This window comes from Athene cunicularia (assembly GCF_003259725.1).
Source record: "Athene cunicularia isolate RWA chromosome 5 unlocalized genomic scaffold, athCun1 chr5_part1, whole genome shotgun sequence".
NCBI classification, from domain to species: domain Eukaryota; kingdom Metazoa; phylum Chordata; class Aves; order Strigiformes; family Strigidae; genus Athene; species Athene cunicularia.
In genome coordinates, this window is record NW_020799101.1 from 23,924,195 (window position 1) to 23,942,383 (window position 18,189).

Here is an 18,189-nt window from a genome sequence, read left to right on the forward strand (position 1 = left end):
TTCAGAAAGGCACTTTTTGCAATTGCTCATGCTCTCTCTCTACTTCCATTTCATTACTTCCAGCTGGAAAAAGAACAGTGGAACTTTAATTCCTCTGATAGCCACCAGCAGGGATAAGAGCTCAGTCATAGCCCTGCTAAGTAACAAACTAACTCTCTGGATTATGTAACCACCAATGGGAAGCAGGGAAGTACTCTCTTACCTTCAGAACACAGCTTGCCAACATATCCAGTGACTGAGCAGTCACAGTGTGGCTCACCATCCAGAAGAAAGCAAGTGCCACCATTTTCACAAGGGTTTTCTGCGCAAAGCCCTTCCATTTCCAGTCGAACTCCTTGACTGTCGAGGAGCTGTGGCTCAGAGTTGCCATATTTCAGATCCAGGATAAATCCTTGAAATGGAGGCTCACCCAGAACACCATCAAGGGTCAAGGCAGCAGGACGGATGTCCAGTGGGACTCCACCAACAAAAAGGTCACTGACGATATTCATATACTGGCGTTGTGGACGCACCTCGCCTGGCTTGGCTTCGCCATCCAGCACTAGCACCGTCCGAAGGTGATTGCGGCTGACCATCAGGAAGTGCCAGTTGCTGTCGTTGACCTGCTTGTCTGTGATAACTGTAGTCTCCGCGCAGTCCACACTGAACTGAAGCTGGATACGCCCATCAACAAGGGACAGACAGAGGAAGTCACAGACACCACCATCATCAAAGTAGAGGAGCAGCCCAGCAGAGACATTGGTCTTGAACTGGAAGCTGAGTTCGCTCCTAGTGCTGGCATCCCAGCGGAGGTAGCGGGCCCACTGGTTGGGGATGCCCATGAACTCCAGACCCAAACAGAGACCCAGCAAGGAGCCCAGCAGCAAACCCACCTTCAAGGTGAAGTAGACAGACTGCAGAGTGAAGCCCATTGTTTCAAGAATTTGCTCTTCCCTAGGAGAAAAACAAGAGCCACACTACTGGGAGGAGAACCCCAGCAGACAACACCAAATATTAAATCCAACAGGAAGAGGAGAAGAGCACAGAGAGTGACAGAGAGAGGGGGACAGTAAGTGGAAAGTGAGATAGCAAGCGCACGTGACCAAGAGGAAATGTCACCTCCCTAAAGAAAAATCTCAATTATCCTTTAGGATCCAGAGGCTTTTATCTCAGAAGTACAAGGTATATGAAGTGACTTCTTCAGCCGGTGTACTTTTGTGACGGGCAAAATAACCCGCAGTGATTTGTTTTGGTAGAACACAAAGGTGACACTGTTTGTTCCAGGGAGGAAGGAAAGGCAGAGCTGAAGCCCAAGCCCTCAATTCTGGTTTACTAGAAGTGATGACAATATTGGTGGAGGTGGCAGTGAGATGGAGAAGAGAGTGAATTCATAAAGCACGTGATCCTCAAGAGGGCAAAAATAAAGTCAATCTTCATGATACGCTGATGGCTACCCAGCCCATAATTCACTGCTTGGCACTCACAGAGCTTGCGGGACCTGTGGTGTCAAGAAAAGAAAGGAAGACGTTAGTCCTACTACTCACCATATATTTACCATGAAGCACATTAACATCTTGTCTAGTAACTCATTTACATTTCTTGATACTCTGGCCACTTCTTCATGCCTGCAGTTGGCTATACAGTCCACCAAAGCAGCAAGGACATCTATGTCCTCAAAACAAAGAGGACCAGACAGAGAACTCAGCTACAGATCTGTACACACCACAACTCTAAGCACTGTAAAAATACACCAAATTATTTAACTCCTTTGATGGATACAATCTCATCAACTTTACTGAGGGTAAAGGTGTTGAACCTTCCCCAGTAGTAATTATGTCTCAATGAAAATGCTTAGGGCAAAGACCATAGTCCCTTAGAGTTTAAAAGCTGATACAGGACAAAAGAAGACATTATCTAAACTTCCCATTTCGCTGCTTTCATTATGCCTCCTAGTACACCAAGCAAGTATTAGAGAAGACAACCTTGCTGTCACAGCCTGTCGTGCAATAACTGCTTTTACTTTACATATCTTGCACAATTCAGAGAGTCTAACAGGGACCTTTGCAACCTGGAAACACGTGCTATACAAATTATATAAGGCAACCTGCAGCTTAGATGATAGGAAACTCATAGCTTAGATGATAAGAACTGTCTAAGCACTTAACCACATACACTGGTCTACAGGTTTGACAAAAAGGCCATTTCTCCCCTAGTTAACAGCAAGCAATTCCAACTGCCTTCAGTGGGCAAGAGTTACACCTGTTAGCACTGGGATTTAATTCACTTCTGCCTATTTCCATGTGAGTGACTCCATGCCTGGGTTAGGAGGATGTTTTAAGATGACAAGTAAAGACAGCACAAAGCTAGGCTCATTCTTTGAAACTACAGCTTTAAAAAGAAAGTTTTCCATTAACACAGGTGCTTGTTCACAAAAATGGGTTGGGCATGAGAACAGTTCTGGGAATGGTTAATGTTAGCACAGATACAAAGCAGGAAAGGAGGTGATGAGAATCAAGGCCTTCAACCTCCCAGAAGTCAGCACGATCACATATTTCACAAACTGGATCACAAATATTGTGAGACAGTATTTGCTTGGGTAAAGTGTTTTGTGCTGTGGACAATGAGAGTTGCTGGGGCTGCTGTTGCTCCCAGCAGGTGCTTTACAACCCCATCGACCACTTTGCTCTGAAGGAAAAGGTCCACAGACACTGCAGAAACAGGTAGCGCAGGAAAGTTTCTGTTTGGTAAGGTCAGATCTTGAGTTGGAGGAGAATCACTAGGCAACAGAGGGGAAAGCTCACAGTCACAGCCTCTGCCCTACCTGCCCCAGGGACCTACAGAAGCCGTAAGTCTCCAGGGCTGTCAGTCTGGCAAATTTAGCCATAATGAAAACCAAGTCACTTTGATCCCTTTTGTTTTCTATTAAAAGAAAACCTGCAAGTTGGAGAGAAATGTGAGCTTTCAGTGCCCAGTGGAAAACAGGTTTGTTCCCTGCAGCTGCATGAGTGGAGCGTGTTAGCTAAACTGCTATAAACACAAATAAAATCAAGTCAAAACCAGAGGGAAGATAATTCCTTATAATTGTTAACAGCTTGGCTCAGGAGAATGGAAGGAGGAAAAAGGATGTGTTAAAAGAGGTGTAAAATGAAAAAAAAAAAAACAAAAACCCAGATCCAAATGCTCAGATCATCTGTCTTCCTGATAATCATGATGTTGGCTCAGTTCATGGGGGTTGGGGGGGCTTTGAAAATCAACTGGAAAAAAAAAAGAGGTGGCTCATGTCCATTTACCTTTCTTCTCTGTGCTCCCTAGTGACTCCACTAAAATAGCCCATGATTTATGGAGAAGGAGAATAGAGTGAGAGGGAGGTAAGAGAGAAAGTGATGACCCAAGCCTGGAATTATTGATGAGATGGGAATTGGAATATAATAATGTGTATAAATTAACCAGTGATGTGCTCCCAACAGCTCACAGTTCCCTGGAACATTTACCACTACAGTAGCAAATTTCACTGCTCCATCAGACAGCTCTGTGCTCAGCCTGAGCTGGGGAGGAAGGCAAGCCAGCATGGCACCAACCACCCATGGAGACCCCAGTGCAGAAGGGCTCTGGCCACAGCTTCTGATTCTCCTTCCTGGTCAGGTGGGTTGCACCATCTGCATCAGAAGTAGCCCTCAACCTTATTACTCTTCTCTCCCTGTTTTAGAAGGTCAACTCTGAGAATGAGTGAAAGATGCTGTAAATCACAGCAGCAGGTGTGAACACTCTATAGATAACCACAGATGAGATGCATATATCCATGTACAGCCCAAATGCCTGTCCAGAAAGCCTACCAATCTCTCCCAACCCCAGGCTGCTGAAACCCTGTTTTACACACACACAGAGAAATCCCAGTCTCCATGGGTCACTTCAATCCTTGGGATATTTCAAAGGCACAGTAGAGGGATCAGGCTACTTCTGTGGTACAGATTTCTGTAACATCGATACATGTTCATTAGGAGTGGGCAAAGGGAAAACAGGCAGAAATGGTTAAACAGGACAATCCCTCTCTTACCTGTTTGATTGAGAGAAGTCTTTCTAGCTGTTTTGAGACAGTACCAGTTCTGTTTCAGAAGAGGAAGAAGACACAAAAAACATGAAATACAGGTGTCACTTCTGAGTGCTTCACTGCCTTTTAGACACTGCAGCTCAGGTTTTGGGAAGGCTGCCTGCACCCAGTCACGAGCAGGTTGGGGCTATCAAGGCTCCTCCAGAACCCTGTCAGCACCCATCAGTCCTGACCCACAGCACTTCTCACTATTCCAGTTTTGTGTCTCACGCAATTCAGCCTGCGCGAGCAAACCTTACCACATAGTATCAGGGTCTTCAAAAACACTAAGACCCCGTGTCCTTTTTAGCAGTGGCCAGGATCTGAATCTCAACCATGAGAGAGTAAATCCTGACACGACAAATCAGTGCCTCACCCATTTCCCACAATGATCCTTCAAGACACACTGAGAACGAATAATTTTCTGCCCTTACCATTTTATTTTTAGCATAAGTAGTACCCTAGCAGCCTCATTCAGTGCAGTCCTAACATAGCAATACATTACAGTTTGGGACAATAACTATAGAATCCCATAGTATTTTCTTATGTATTTTATCTCCAAGAAATCTCAAACTCTGTCACAGTATGATAACACCTGACAAAAAAACATTTCATGATGGACACTGCCTCTCCCAGTCATGAATTAGCAAAACCTCTGTTTCAATTTCACCTATTGCTTACATGGAAAAGCAACATAACAAACATTTTCTGCGTTATACTTTCGGCTTGATGTGATTTAGCAGCACAAAACAAGACAGCCAATCTGATGTGACCAGCCCTTCAACAAATCACTAGGCAAGGTCTTTGCTGAGCATTTTAAAGACTTGCTACTCTGAAGGAATGAGAGAGCCAGCAAGCTATTACCACTGTACCTCCAGCAGCCTGTACTGCCTCCCTGGCCCACCAGAGCACTGAGACAGCAAGGAACCTGTATGCTGAAAAGCCGGCTCGGCACCTCACACAAGCAACACCCACTGTAGGAAACACACCCACTTGCACTACTGACTCACTCACAGGGCTGATAAAGCTGCACTACTTCCCAAGCTAGGAAAGGAGGCAGCCCCGCCACAGTGCTATGGGCAAGTGCTACCTGATCACCACACACCTTTCCAAACTTGAGAGCAGCCTGTTAATGCCAGGTCAGAGCCATCTGCTCAGCAGCCCGCAGAGAGGGTCGCACCCTGGCTTTGGAGTGGCTCTCAACTGTTTATCAGCTGTATAAGGAGAGTGAGTGACATTATCTAATTGCCAACTAATTTCCATAATTACTGACTGGCACACTCTGTATGTGGGGTATCTTTAATATCTTTGCAAACGTCTCACAATACACCTGCTTAAGAAAGCGGGTGAGAAGCTGGGCAGAGTGCTGTTCCATAGTTTATTTACCCAACCACACAGAAAGGTTGCAGCAGACAGGTTTGTCACTCCCTGCTCTCCCTCCTCCACTACCTCCCTCTCTAGCTGCTAATTGCTTGGGGATGGACTTTTTTGTATTTGAAAGTGTAATTTTCAGCAATTCCTAGTGAAGAAAGAACCACAGAGTTAGATAAAGCCAAGGACAGGTTGGTTTCCCTCTGCCACTGTAGCCCAGTGCAAGCCTGCATAAGTCATGTTATTCCACTTAAAGATGCCGGACAAAACCCCACTGACACACTTATGGGAGGTGTTCAGTCTCCTCAATCTGCCACCCCCTTCCACAACCGAAACTATTCAATATGCCATACTTCATGGGGAGGAAAAAAACATACACTGGTCACCTAGGATCCATTTACATCCCATGGGAACTCACCCTTGTCCTTGCCTTCACTAGGAAAAAAGCAAAATCCAATGGTTTGCTTTATTCCCCCGGCTCTAGTGAGGCAGAGCAGTTTTCAGCAGGGGTAAACAGGACCCTAATTTGGCTCTGTGTCCATGTATGTTCCCACAGTCAGCCCAGACCCCAGCAATCAGATCATTACAGCTCTATGACATACACTGCTCGAAATGATCCAGTGAAATTCACAACCAATAATTGATATTAAAAGCCAAGCTTGCCAGTGGCAGAGAAATGGAGAATTAATAGCATTTCAGTCCATCTTCGCTCATCCAGTTCTCCAGTGAGCAATGGGCTCCTTCTGGCTCATGCCTTTAGTGTGGGTTCCCACAGAAACTATTTCTTAATCAGAAATATTTCTGTCTGGTCTAACCCCAGCTGAATTGTGGCTAAAAAAGTAGGGGGAAAAAATAACCAAAAAACCCCTTCCAATGAAAAATGCAGATGTGAAAAAAGTGACCTGCTACTGTTGCTGAGGAAAAAGGAGGAAGACAAAAATCCTCCTATCACACAGCCACCTCAGCAAGGATGCATGGTGAGATGTTTACAGAGACTGAGAGGGAAAATCGAGGCTTTGAAATTCAAGAGACTAGAGAAACCCACATAGATTAATTTAGTTTTTAATTCCTCTAGCAGCATTTGTATCTCAACTATAAATCTGGATGCTGGCATCATCCCCTTGCTGAGATGGAGAGGACTCTAGGGTGGTGCCAGTGGAGCTGAGCTGAAGGAACTAAGCTGAAGATAGAAGCAGAGAGCTATTCTATGATGGTATGATTCTACTACCCTGGGAGAGTTTGGTGGCACTACAATGCTTGCAGGAGTCAGGGGTAAGGCAAGATGGGTTCTCCTTAGTGAAAAGGCTGGAAGTGCAATTGAAAATGGGGCCTTTGCCTTGCAAAGAGCTGAACACACCCAGGTCCTGCTGAAGTTGGAAGAACTTCAAGGGATGCAGCATCTTACTTGCTGGGAGAGAAGCAGAAGAGGAAACAGAGATTTAAGGCTTTGTCTTGGATGTAGAGACACACACAGGCAGGAAGGCCAGCATCTTAAAATTGGAGATTGGGGGTGACACAGAGCACATGGTGACTTCTTCTGGATGGTTTCCAGTGATTAGTATTCATGCCAGTCTCTAACATCACTGTGAGAACCATTTATGCCTTTGCCCCACCCCAAGCCCAAGGAGAAGATGTATTCTCTGATGTTCATTGGTTCTTCCCACCACTTATATATCTTGCAGGCTTAGCTTTTGCATTCTTGAAAGTGGACATGGAGCTGCTCAACTCCTTATCTGAATTCAGCACAGGGCTCTCTAGTAGACAGTGCAAAAAACCTGTATCAAAGCAAAAAGCAAGAAAAGGAGGTCTAGGGTTGCAACCCAAGAGTGTCCTCTTAAAACAAAACCAAAATTTAAAAAAATTAAAACCTAGAACTGCTTTGTCTTTGCTCCCCTTGAGTGGATTATGATATACACATGCACATGCATACACTGTCAGTCGTGATCTGTAGGTAGGTGGCTCTTTGGTTTCCTGGTACCTTGGCACATGGTTTGCAATCACATAAATTAAGCCCATTGACCACCTTCTCCCTGTCCCCCGTTCTCACCTGGGAAGGGCAAGAATGACTGTTTATGACAAGTCTACTCTTGGAGCTCACCTCCAGAATCACTGTATGATACCCAAACTAGGTAACTATGCATGGGGGAGCTGAGCTCACATGGACTCATAAGACACACAATTGAAATGCCACCAGCAGCCTCAGAAGGGATATAAGCAACCTAGTATTGTGCTCAGTTTGACAATAAGCACAGGACCATGGCAGCATAGCCTCACACTTCAGAACTATGAGGCTGTGAAGCCACCTGGCTGCTAGAAGAGTTAATATTTTATCATAATCACCCTTCAAGGTTCTCACCTCCTGGGCCTACTTAAACAAACTTAATTCAGAACCAGAGCTCTTCAAATCTACACTGGAAGAAGAAGGGTTAAAAAAGCCACAAGGGACAGCATGACTCCCTTCTTAAACACTCTCCCCACCCCACCAGAGGAGGCCACATAGTCCAGGAGAGTGACCTTTAACTAGCCTACCTAGCCCAAGCTCAGCATGAATGCAATTTACAGACCATTTCAGCTCTCCAGCATTCTTAACACAAAGAAGAAAAATCAAAACCCAAGCACAATGGAAAAGAAAGAAAGAGAGAGAGAAAATAACCCTGCAGAGCAATCATGTCTGGGGCTGCTCTGATGGCTTTCTGTTCCCTTCCAGGACACAGAAATGACTCCCAGTGTGTTAATTACTCCCATTACCACAAACTCTCCACTAATAAGGGCTAGCTAAAAGGAAGCGTTGGCAGCAGCTGAGCAGTTATTGCTCTGTACTACCATGCAGGAGAAACCAGACTCCCCCATCTCTGAGCTGGTATAACCAGGAGAGCAATTTCTGCAAAACTCAACAAGCCTTTATTGTAATTCCCATGGCAGTTGCACGGGAACACTGGCCTTCCCTCAATTCCACCACCGTTAAAAGAGAATGAAGAATACCTGCTTTTCTAAAGACTGAAATTCAACAGCTGGAGAGCTCTGAATCATTATCATTTATTTTACTCCTGTAGCTGGTCTGCCTCCGTCCCCCGCATCCTCTTCTTTCTGCCACCAAGAAGTCTGGACAGCTCTGTAGAGTTGTTTATTCTACCAGATCCTAATATATCCAATGCAAAGCCAGGAGCTGCACACATCACAGCAGGGAATGTTAGCAGGGAATTCTGTAAATTCACAATGCTGGCATTACTAATAAATGGCAAAACTTCTTCCAGATCCTGTATCTGTCACATACATTGTATTTCCATTTTCTTTTAATAAAAATCAAGTCTTTTAGAAATGTGCTCAACTACTGAAAATTGATGTTTGAGCATGTCATCAATGCCTGAAAATGAAGCTGCTTTGAAGAAGATTCCTCCTAAAACCAACAGTCTAGAATAGGCTTACTTTTCTCCCCAAATATTTGATACTGCAGAGACAGGCTAGTATTAGACACTCCCCAGAGGAGAGACACAGTTGGAGTGGAGGGGGCTCCCAACTTTGAAGCAAGAAAAGGAAAAAAGTCACTGTTGAACTGCTTTATCAGCTGCTTAACGTTATGAAAAGGTACAGAGTATAAAAAGCAACAACAAAATAAAATGGCTAGCACACCAACCAATAACACCTTGCTCTTTCTAGCTGTCTATCCATCTGCTTCTTTCTTTCACATATATTAAGTTCTTTTTGACCAAGAACAGTTTTTCTGTTCGACAGAATCTAGCACAACACAGTCAAGAACAGATCTCCCATGCACTGCTCACATACACATTAATGATTGTGATATTCTGTACTTGAGCTAGAACTAAAAAGCCTCTATATTCCAGCTGGCATATAGTAGTTACTTAAAAAAAAAAAAATTAAAAGAAGGAAAAAAAAGCATAAAATGATTATCAGATAGACTAGAACAAGAAAAAAAGGTTTTCTTTTCTTCACTCACAGATCACAGTCAATTCACACTTTGTTCAACACATTTTTACACTCCTGAACCTGATTTCCAGTAAGTCAGAAAAGTTTGCATTTTTTTAAAATGTCATGATAGTATATTATGGATAGGGGAGACAAATGCAATCAGTTTGGTTATTTTACTAAAAACATAACATGCACAGAACGCTGCACCTGGCCAGACTTCCCTGTCATTAACATGGCCAGTAACCCATTTAGGCCATTCCCTATAGTCTGCTGGCTCATGGGAAGATAAGCAGCATCCACTTAAAAAGGAAATAAAGGGCCCATGGACATCTGGAAATTTACAGTAGATTTTCCCATTATGTAATATGTAGCACTCTCTATGTTTTATTGCAACTTTAGAATGTCATGCAAAATTTTCTACTCAGCTTCCCACAAAGTAAACACAAACACCCAAACATAGTAAACAGGTATGGTAAGCTCTTCATAGTGCAGGGAACACTCAGCTCAGTTCCTAAGCTCCTTACCCAGCTGATGCTCTGTTGAAGGACCAAACGGCAATGTCTGTCGGGGAACCCAGCTAAACATCAGAATTGATGCGTGGGGGATGCATGCTCACACAGCTCTCCCAGTGACTGATGCTGACCAGCAAGAGGGATCAAAGACATTGGCAATCTGGTCAGCACTCTAAAAGTCTACAGCCACTGTGAGATTAGCTGTCTGCTTTCTGAACAACATTCCTCCCTTACCACTAGCTCCAGAAACATGATGCTTTTTCTGAGTATATACACAGCAGCAGGCTACGATTTCCCTGCCATGGGAAATCCCGTGATTCTTCCATCTCTCTGCTCTTTTCATCTTCTGTTATATAAAATTCCTTCCAAAATTCACTCCACCCCATCTCCCTCCCCACTTCTACTTAAGGGTTATTGAGGGGACATGACAAGAAGTTATGCATAGGTGGGTTTCTCAATTCTAGCGTTCTGGGGGATGGAAGTGGAAATCTTTGCCAAGATAGGCTGCTAGCAAAAATCTTTAAGCGTCAGTGTCTTGGCTGGAAAAGGATAATACTTTAAATGGCTCAAGATATTGAAAACTTTCCAGATCATCAAGGAAATGGCTTGTGGCTTTGCATGATAGTGGCCAGTTTCTAAACTAACCAGCAATTATGGGACAGATATGAAATACACTAGGCACACTGTACTTCTAAGGCCTCATTTCAGCCTGGCCTGTGCCTGCAGCACTACGTGGTGACCCATCAGCGTGCACCAAGCAACCCTCCGCCTAACCCAGACAGCCTGCTGGCAAGGCTGGAATAACAAACCTGCCGCTCTGCCACAGCAGTGGCCTCACAACCAAGGACTGAGACAGCTCTGGTAAAGGCTACCTAGGCTCCTAATCTCCAGGGACCCTTAAAGCAGAAATACAACACTCATGGCAGAATTTCTGTTGAAAGGAAGGCCGTTGATCCAGACTAATGTAGGCCTAATAGCCCTGTGAGTCCAAGAGCCCAGAGACTAGGAGGAATTATATATAGGACAGGGGTTTTGTCACTGTTTTTTAATTCATGTACATCGTCTTGGATTGTATTTCTGTGCTTCATGCTATTTTGCCCTATAAGTCTTTGCTCTAGTTATGCCTTTTCCTCAGAGACCTACTACCATGAAATGTAGAAACAAACATTAATATGTACAAAACAAAAGGATTTTTACAAATTCAAGTATAAAGGATTAGGCTGCTTATTTCAAGGCAAATGTTAGCTAAAACAAAAAGTCTAGAGAGCACATCCTGGGCTGTCAGAAGTACTTGGCCATGACTGCAGGAAACTTGGGGGAGAGCACAATTGCCCAATACATTTTTAAATGAACCTCGTTAAAAACACTAGGAAATAGCGTAACAGGGAATAACCATTCACCACCTGAGAAACAGAGTGGGGGCACTGCACCAGCACCCTTCTATCCTCTCCCTGTATCAAAACTGATTGCTGAAAACCCCAAACCAGGTAGCAGTGTGCCAGGACCACAGACTCAGGAAGCAAAGCCTGTCAGCCCACTTAATACCTCATGTGAGACCAGAGGGGGAAGAAAAAAAAAAAAAAGCTAACTAGCTGCATTATGGGAGTTAACACCTTTAGAAATTATTTCAAATTTTGTAATGGAGTGTTTTAACAGCACTGGAGAAGACATGCCTCCATTTAAGCATTAGTTGTTAGACATTGATAAATCAACTACACTTGGTAGATTAAGAAAGACCTAGAAGATATATATTCTCCTGCAAATGTTCCTTTAAAAGTCAAATGGTCTTTTAAAGAGCCTCCAGCCTTGGGACTCGCAGTGCAGTGCCCTGGAAGACAATTGACATTCTGAGTGACTGGGCTGTGAATTCAAAATCCCAACTCGACCTGCTCAAGTCGGGATTCAAACTCACATATTTTAAAAATAGGAAGGAAAAAAAGAGAGGGGAAAAGACTTAAATTCCTGCAGCTTTCCAGAACAGAATGTCTCAGGGTACAGATGTGATAGCAGGTCAGGGGATTTCTCTGCACAGTATCTGCATGGGACCTCTTTTGTGCTTTGCCATACTAAATACAAATTTCCATATGGTTAGCAATACATCTGACAAAGGACAACGGTTTGCTATGAAAGCCAAAAAACATTTATTATATTGAGGCTTTTTCTGTTTTTAATTAAAAAATGAAACATTTTAATTTACCTGACTTTGGTTACAGGAACTTCCAGTCATTATTTGCTGTCTCTTTTTATTTCTTCTGGGAAAGGAGCATAGAATAGGAAAAGTGGGAAAACTGAGACTGCTTATATAAATAGCTTCATTCCTAGCAATTGCAGAACTTTTCATTTCAAATCAATTTAAAATGTATTTCCTTCCCTTTCAACAAATACCTGAACATTCTGAATAATATATCCTTTCTGCTAACATTGTTTTTACAGCCTGAAAAGCCATTATTTTGACAAAAACATTATGAACAGTTCTTGCTAACAGCACCCACTTTTTCCCTTTGATACCAAGCAAGCCCTGCGCTCAGCTCAGTGTCTGGCTGGGAAGTTCTGCATGGCTCCAGAGATCAGTGATGAGGCAGTGATGGGTCTTGCTCCTCTTTGGCACCAACTTTCATCTCCTTCATCCACATAAAGCTTTTGCTAGCTGATAGCAAGCTGGAAGCCAATGAGAAATGCTGAAGTATTACCCCCAGTTTCTAAATTAAACACCACAAACCCCCTCACCAGGAGTAACAATGATTCTTCTACTGTCCACCAGTAAGACAAGCAAGGAAAGAAACAGTAAAAGTCCTCTCTGTGCCTAAGGAGGCACTGCCTAGGATATCGCTAAAACATGTGGGTGGAAAAAAAAGAAATCATAGTGAAAGCACTCATTCCTGGGTAGACTGAGCACTCCAGTCTCCCACCCCACACCTGTCATGAGTACAAAAATAAGTCTGGAAGAAACAGAGGGAAAAGCTTTTCTAATCAACACTTAAAAGGAAGGTACCTGAAGTGCTTGTAATAACCAGGCAGACTTCTGTTTCCAAATTGTATTGAGTAACCGAGATTTATAAGTAACTAAGGAAAATTATTACTTGGTACTACAGGCAACAGATGGTTCCTGCAACCTGCCAGTTGCCAGATTCTAGGCCAAACTTCTCCCCTGTGTAACTTCATCATACATTAATTTAACTCATTTTATCTACCGTACCTAGTCATTGGCTGCCAATATTTTGCTGCTCTGTAGTTCCTCATGCAGTAAGATTCATGGTCTAGCAGTCAGGGTACATGTATGAGTCAAAAGAAGATGGCTCATGACCTGTTTGTGCAGCCTTAGGCAAAGTGCTGTTTCAGGGGATATAGCAAGGACTACAGCAGCTATCTTGTAAAGTTTAATTAGTGATTGTAAAGTACTCGACCCACTCAAAAGACAAGCTAACATACGAGCAACCTATCCTCCTTCATGACATTAATAGTCTGCTTTCAAATTAAGCAAGGGAAGACACCTCTATAAAACATGGCAGGTTTTCTTGTGTTACTCCTCCTGACTCGGTCCCAAAGAGGCACAGGTTTACTCAACAGGGAGGGCAGTGGTGATGAGAGGGCAAGCCTTCATTGCCTCAACTCCTGACCCACCTCCACTCTGCCCTCTCACTCCACCACCACCAGACAGGCTTTTCACAGCACAACAGGTTCCCCAAGCTCCTCGGCACCAGTCATGGAGAGCTGACATGGTCTGCACCTCCCCAGGGACTGCCATGCCCAGTCATGATACCTCCCTCTTGTGATACAACAGAGGAAGCTGGGGCACTCAACTTCCCCATTTAAATACAAATCAAGTGAACCTGTACACTGTCTGCTCGGGGTTTTAAGTGGGAATCACAGCCCATGGTTTATGTGCTGCTCCGTCAGGAGATATGCAACCCTTCTTTTTCCCCCAAACCTCTCTAAGGGAGAACTCATCTCTGGGGCTCCAAAACCAGGCAGTCGACCATGTGGGTTAAAAATGGGTACATTTAACTCAATTTTTCACCAGTGGTCAATCTAAACCATCTGAAAGGCTCAGAGGAAGGGAAAGGTGTAAAGTCAGACAGGCTTCTTGTATGCACAGCTAAATACAACTATCTAAGATTGCTTTATAAGCTCCTGCATGTTTTTCCACTTTTCTGGGGCTTTTAAAAGTCAGAAATAAAGGCAAGTTAAAAAGACATGCATCTAACAGGAAGAAATCCCTCTATGCATTTAATTAAGATCTAAATAGAGGAAAAAAGCTACAGAGTGCATGCCGGTGTATTTGTTAACCTTATGAGAAAATACAGGGGTTTAGCTATTTAATTACAAGGATTGTTTCATTCAAAAAAATGAAAAGCTGCTTTCAAAGCATCCAGTTTTCAAACACGTGCAATGTGTACTACTGCAAGAAGTAGAACTGCCTCCACAGTTTACAGGAAAGGGAAGACATATATCACTGTAAACTGCTTTTACAGAATCCCAAACGTAGGATTTCCTACAGAATTGAATGAAAAGGGGAAAGGATATGGAAAACCCATCAGTCTACTGCAGTCTTCCAATTACCTCACAAATACAGGCTAGAAGTAGTCACCTGTTAAAAAATACATGTCGATAAAAGGTATACAGTTACTCTGCAGTACTGAGCCAGTCTGTTGGCTTGGACTACACATCACTGTTGGCTTTCTGTCAGATGTCTCCCACGAGAATCCTGTACAGCTTCGCTATGACAAACACTGCTTGTCCAGGGTAGCAGAATTAGAGGCATTCAAAGTATATCTCCTAAAATATCTTTTCCCAATAGCTTTTTCTGACTAGTGGGAGAAATTAAAGATTGCAACTGTACCAAGCTACACCTGCCATTCACTACACGAGTCAATTTTAAACCACAGGACTGCAGGCTGTTTCATGATGATGAAAATAAAGTCTGAGGTAACAGTACCATAGAGGCAAGAGTGCATGATTGAGCAGAGGAGGAAGGCAATAGTGGTGTTCAGCAGAATATTCGCTATTTAGGTAGATAATAGCAATAAAGTCAGAAAAATTATTTAAGCAGCACTGCTGAGGGAAAGAAACCCAACCAAAACCAAAAACCACAACAACAAAAAAACACCAAAAACCACAACACACTGATACAATTGATTTCACAAACTTCAAGAACAAACTTCCCTTAATCTTCACACCCATAAAAGCTAAGAAACCCAGAACCTACAGGGACATCTTCCTCTCCAGACATCCCCAACAGATTCTGCAATGCTAGGCTGAGAAGATTCTCCTGTTGAAACTTTTTTCCAAAACACCAGCTAGATACTGATGCCTCTAGCCACCCCAGCAAGTGCACATGCTCTTTCAGTACTTTCACACTCAAAACACGAGCCCCTGAACACTGGAATCAGCCTCTTTTCATTGTAGTAACTTTGCATTAAGAGGGGCTGGTGTGTGTTCCTTCCTCTCCTCCTCACCAGATTCTTGCTTCAGTGCTATCTCATACCATCCACTGCCAGAGTGAACATCTGCCTCCTACTCGGTCATTTTACATCTTGCTTCTCAACATCTGAACACACATTCACACAATTTTATTGAAGCCACTCCTCTCTTCTCCACAGTCTTGACCAGGAACTGCAGGCTACATCCACCTTCTCCAGACCACTGTGGCTTTTACAGCACTCCCTGCCAAAGCCCTCTTCTCACAAGCTGAGGAGTCCCAGTCCTTCCACATCTCTTCACAGAGATATCACTGAGGGTCTGATGAACTTTTTCCATAATTCTTCTAGGTGGGATGACCAGAATTGCATGGAGCTAGTAATTGTATCATATTGAGTTGGAATCTTGATGGGGTTTATAATACATAAAGAAACCCAATTAATTTAGGAGACATCCAAAGAAAACCCAAGGTACCCCAGCATACCACTCACTCTAACCTGCAGTCCCTACCAACCTGGGTTGTCATCTCAGAGGTATCCAAGTGCATAACACTAAATAATGTAATTAGAATTGATCCAGTGAGTCCCCTATCCTGCCTCAAGGGAACAATTACACTACATTTAAAGGATGAAATTAAAGCACTTCAGTCTAAACCAGAGATCCACAGGTAAAAAGCCACGATCCCATCGTTGTACTAAACCTCCCAGCCACAAAGTGTTTGTCTGTACATATTGAATAATAATTGTTTACCTATATTGCTAGTAAAGATGACTGGTCATATTGATGAAATCTCAAGAACAGTAAAAAAACAAAGTAGCCAGTGGTACAGGTGGGAGCTAAGCTAAGGGGATGGGCCTGCAATGTAAAGCATACACATTTTCCAAAGTTATCAAAGAAAACATTCACCAATCCAAACAAGGGAATCAGGTGAGGGTTTTGGTGTGGGAATTTTTTTTTTTCTATTTTTAGAAAACAGATTAAGTAAGTTTAAGATTTTTCTTCGGTCACAAGCTTTCTTAAGCTTGCCACAGGGGAATGAAACTACTTTCCACTACTGAAAGAGCTCTTACTTTTAAAAAAATCCTAAGTAAATGGCAAATAAAAAAGAGTGAAAGTCCCTGGGACAGGAGGTTTGGGTATGTCAAAGCTACAGTCTCTGTCAGAGAGCAGGGTGGGGAAGAAGGGGTGAGAACAGAATAATGTGAGACATATAGTTTCCTGTAAACCAAGCACTTTTACTCATGATGCTATTAAGCATTTTATTATTTTAGTGATTCCAATATCCCCATTTCAAGCTCCCAGGTTGGTGCTTTTCCATTATCAAGACCTGTCCACAATACCAATGGCCCAGAAAAGAAATTAGTTACTTCCCTTTTTTTAAGAGCTGTGTTTGACTTTAATTACATTTATACTTGCTTGGGAAGTCAGACTTCACTCTTAAGAGGGTTAAAAAAGGGAAAGGGAAGGGGAGAAAAAAAGACATGGAGAAAAAGAAACAGAAAAAGGAGAGGAAAAGGTAAGTTGGATGAATCAAATTAAAAGTTTCTAAGCTCCTATCCCTGAAGTTTCAGCCAAAGCCACTACTTAGTAATAGGGGGGAGTGTGTTTTTTAATTATTTTTAAAGTTTTCTTTTATCGGTCATCTATTCAGAAAATTGCCAACATTATTCTTCAAGTAGACATCGTTATCAATCATTAGAAAATGCTTTTATCTGGAGCTGCAAGAAATTGAAGTCTTTCCAAGATTAACTTAATGCAGATAGGTGGTAGTTCAAAAAAAAAAAAAAAAAAAAAAAGAGAAGTGAACTTGGGGAAAGTCTGGTTACCTTTTCTTCCATGAGAGTTATTACTCAAGAATAAAAAAACAAAATACTGCATTTACAATGCACAATCAGAGTTAAGAAGCAGTTATAACAAAGACTGGTCCATGAAAAATGCTTTTTTTCCACATTTTCCTTTTGAGTTTCTCAGTGACACAACACTGTGTTGCTTGTCCAAGCTGTATCCACAAATGCCAAAATACTTATTCCTAGTTGGCTATTCTAGAGCTGCTGATCAGCACTCAGCAGCATGGTCAAACCTTCATCTTCCATTCATTTCTCCCTCTTCTGTACTCTCCTCTTCCTCTTCTCACAGCCTTTCATTCCTCTACCCTTACCCCTCCTCATTCCATTTTAATCAAGGTTCTTTCCTAATTAAAACAAACAAATATGAGGAAGCAATTAACGTCTTGAAGGAAGCAGATGGTGGAATAGTGCCATTTCGTTATTGCATTAAGCCTTAACTTGCTATCTCTTCAAACTTTCTGCACTTTAATTAAGCGCTGTTACAGGCAAGTTCAATGGGCTCTAGAGTAGGATTTATCCAATTAGCTCCTGAAAAGCTGATGGCGCACAGTAGCAGGCTGAGCATGCTGTGCACTATGCAGCTAGGAAGCACAACCCCAGGGCCAACAGGCACTAAGAACTTCCCTCACACGTGCAGCAGGTGGGAAAAGCAGCAAGAGGGAATCAAATGTGAGTGATGTGGCAGAAATATAAACTAGCCCTGCCCTACCATGGTCTGACAGAAATTTTTCACTGCCCATGTCACCTGACTCAATGATCATAAATACTATGGGCACACATTTTAAGGGGCCATGACTACTTTCAGTGTCTATACCATCTTCCCAGAGAGAGGGCAGGAGTGAAGATGATCTCAAACACTTGTCAGAAATTATCAAAAGCTTTTAGGCTCATTTATCACCCTACCATCTCCAGCATTCCCTCCACTACAATCCTCAGCTTCCATTATACCCCCAGATACAATGGGCCAACAAAGAACTGGCAATTAAAGAGCCTGAATCATCTAAAAAAAAATACACCCAGAAACAGAGGGATTTCCCCCCCCCCCCCC

General features: G+C 42.9%; 1 protein-coding gene across 24 annotated transcripts in view; it reads right to left on the reverse strand.

Annotated features, from left to right (window-relative positions):
* NRXN3 (neurexin 3) overlaps nucleotides 1–18,189 on the reverse strand; it is a 991,793-nt gene that overhangs the window by 965,544 nt on the left and 8,060 nt on the right. For 20 of the 24 annotated variants that reach the window (XM_026849892.1, XM_026849889.1, XM_026849878.1 and 17 more), the window contains exon 2: nucleotides 203–1,477. In XM_026849892.1, coding sequence (XP_026705693.1) covers nucleotides 203–911 — 709 coding nt within the window. In that variant the 5' untranslated portion in view covers nucleotides 912–1,477. Of the gene's footprint in view, nucleotides 1–202; nucleotides 1,478–18,189 lie in introns of those variants that run through there. The other 4 variants (XM_026849884.1, XM_026849871.1, XM_026849882.1 and 1 more) reach the window with 1 other exon arrangement.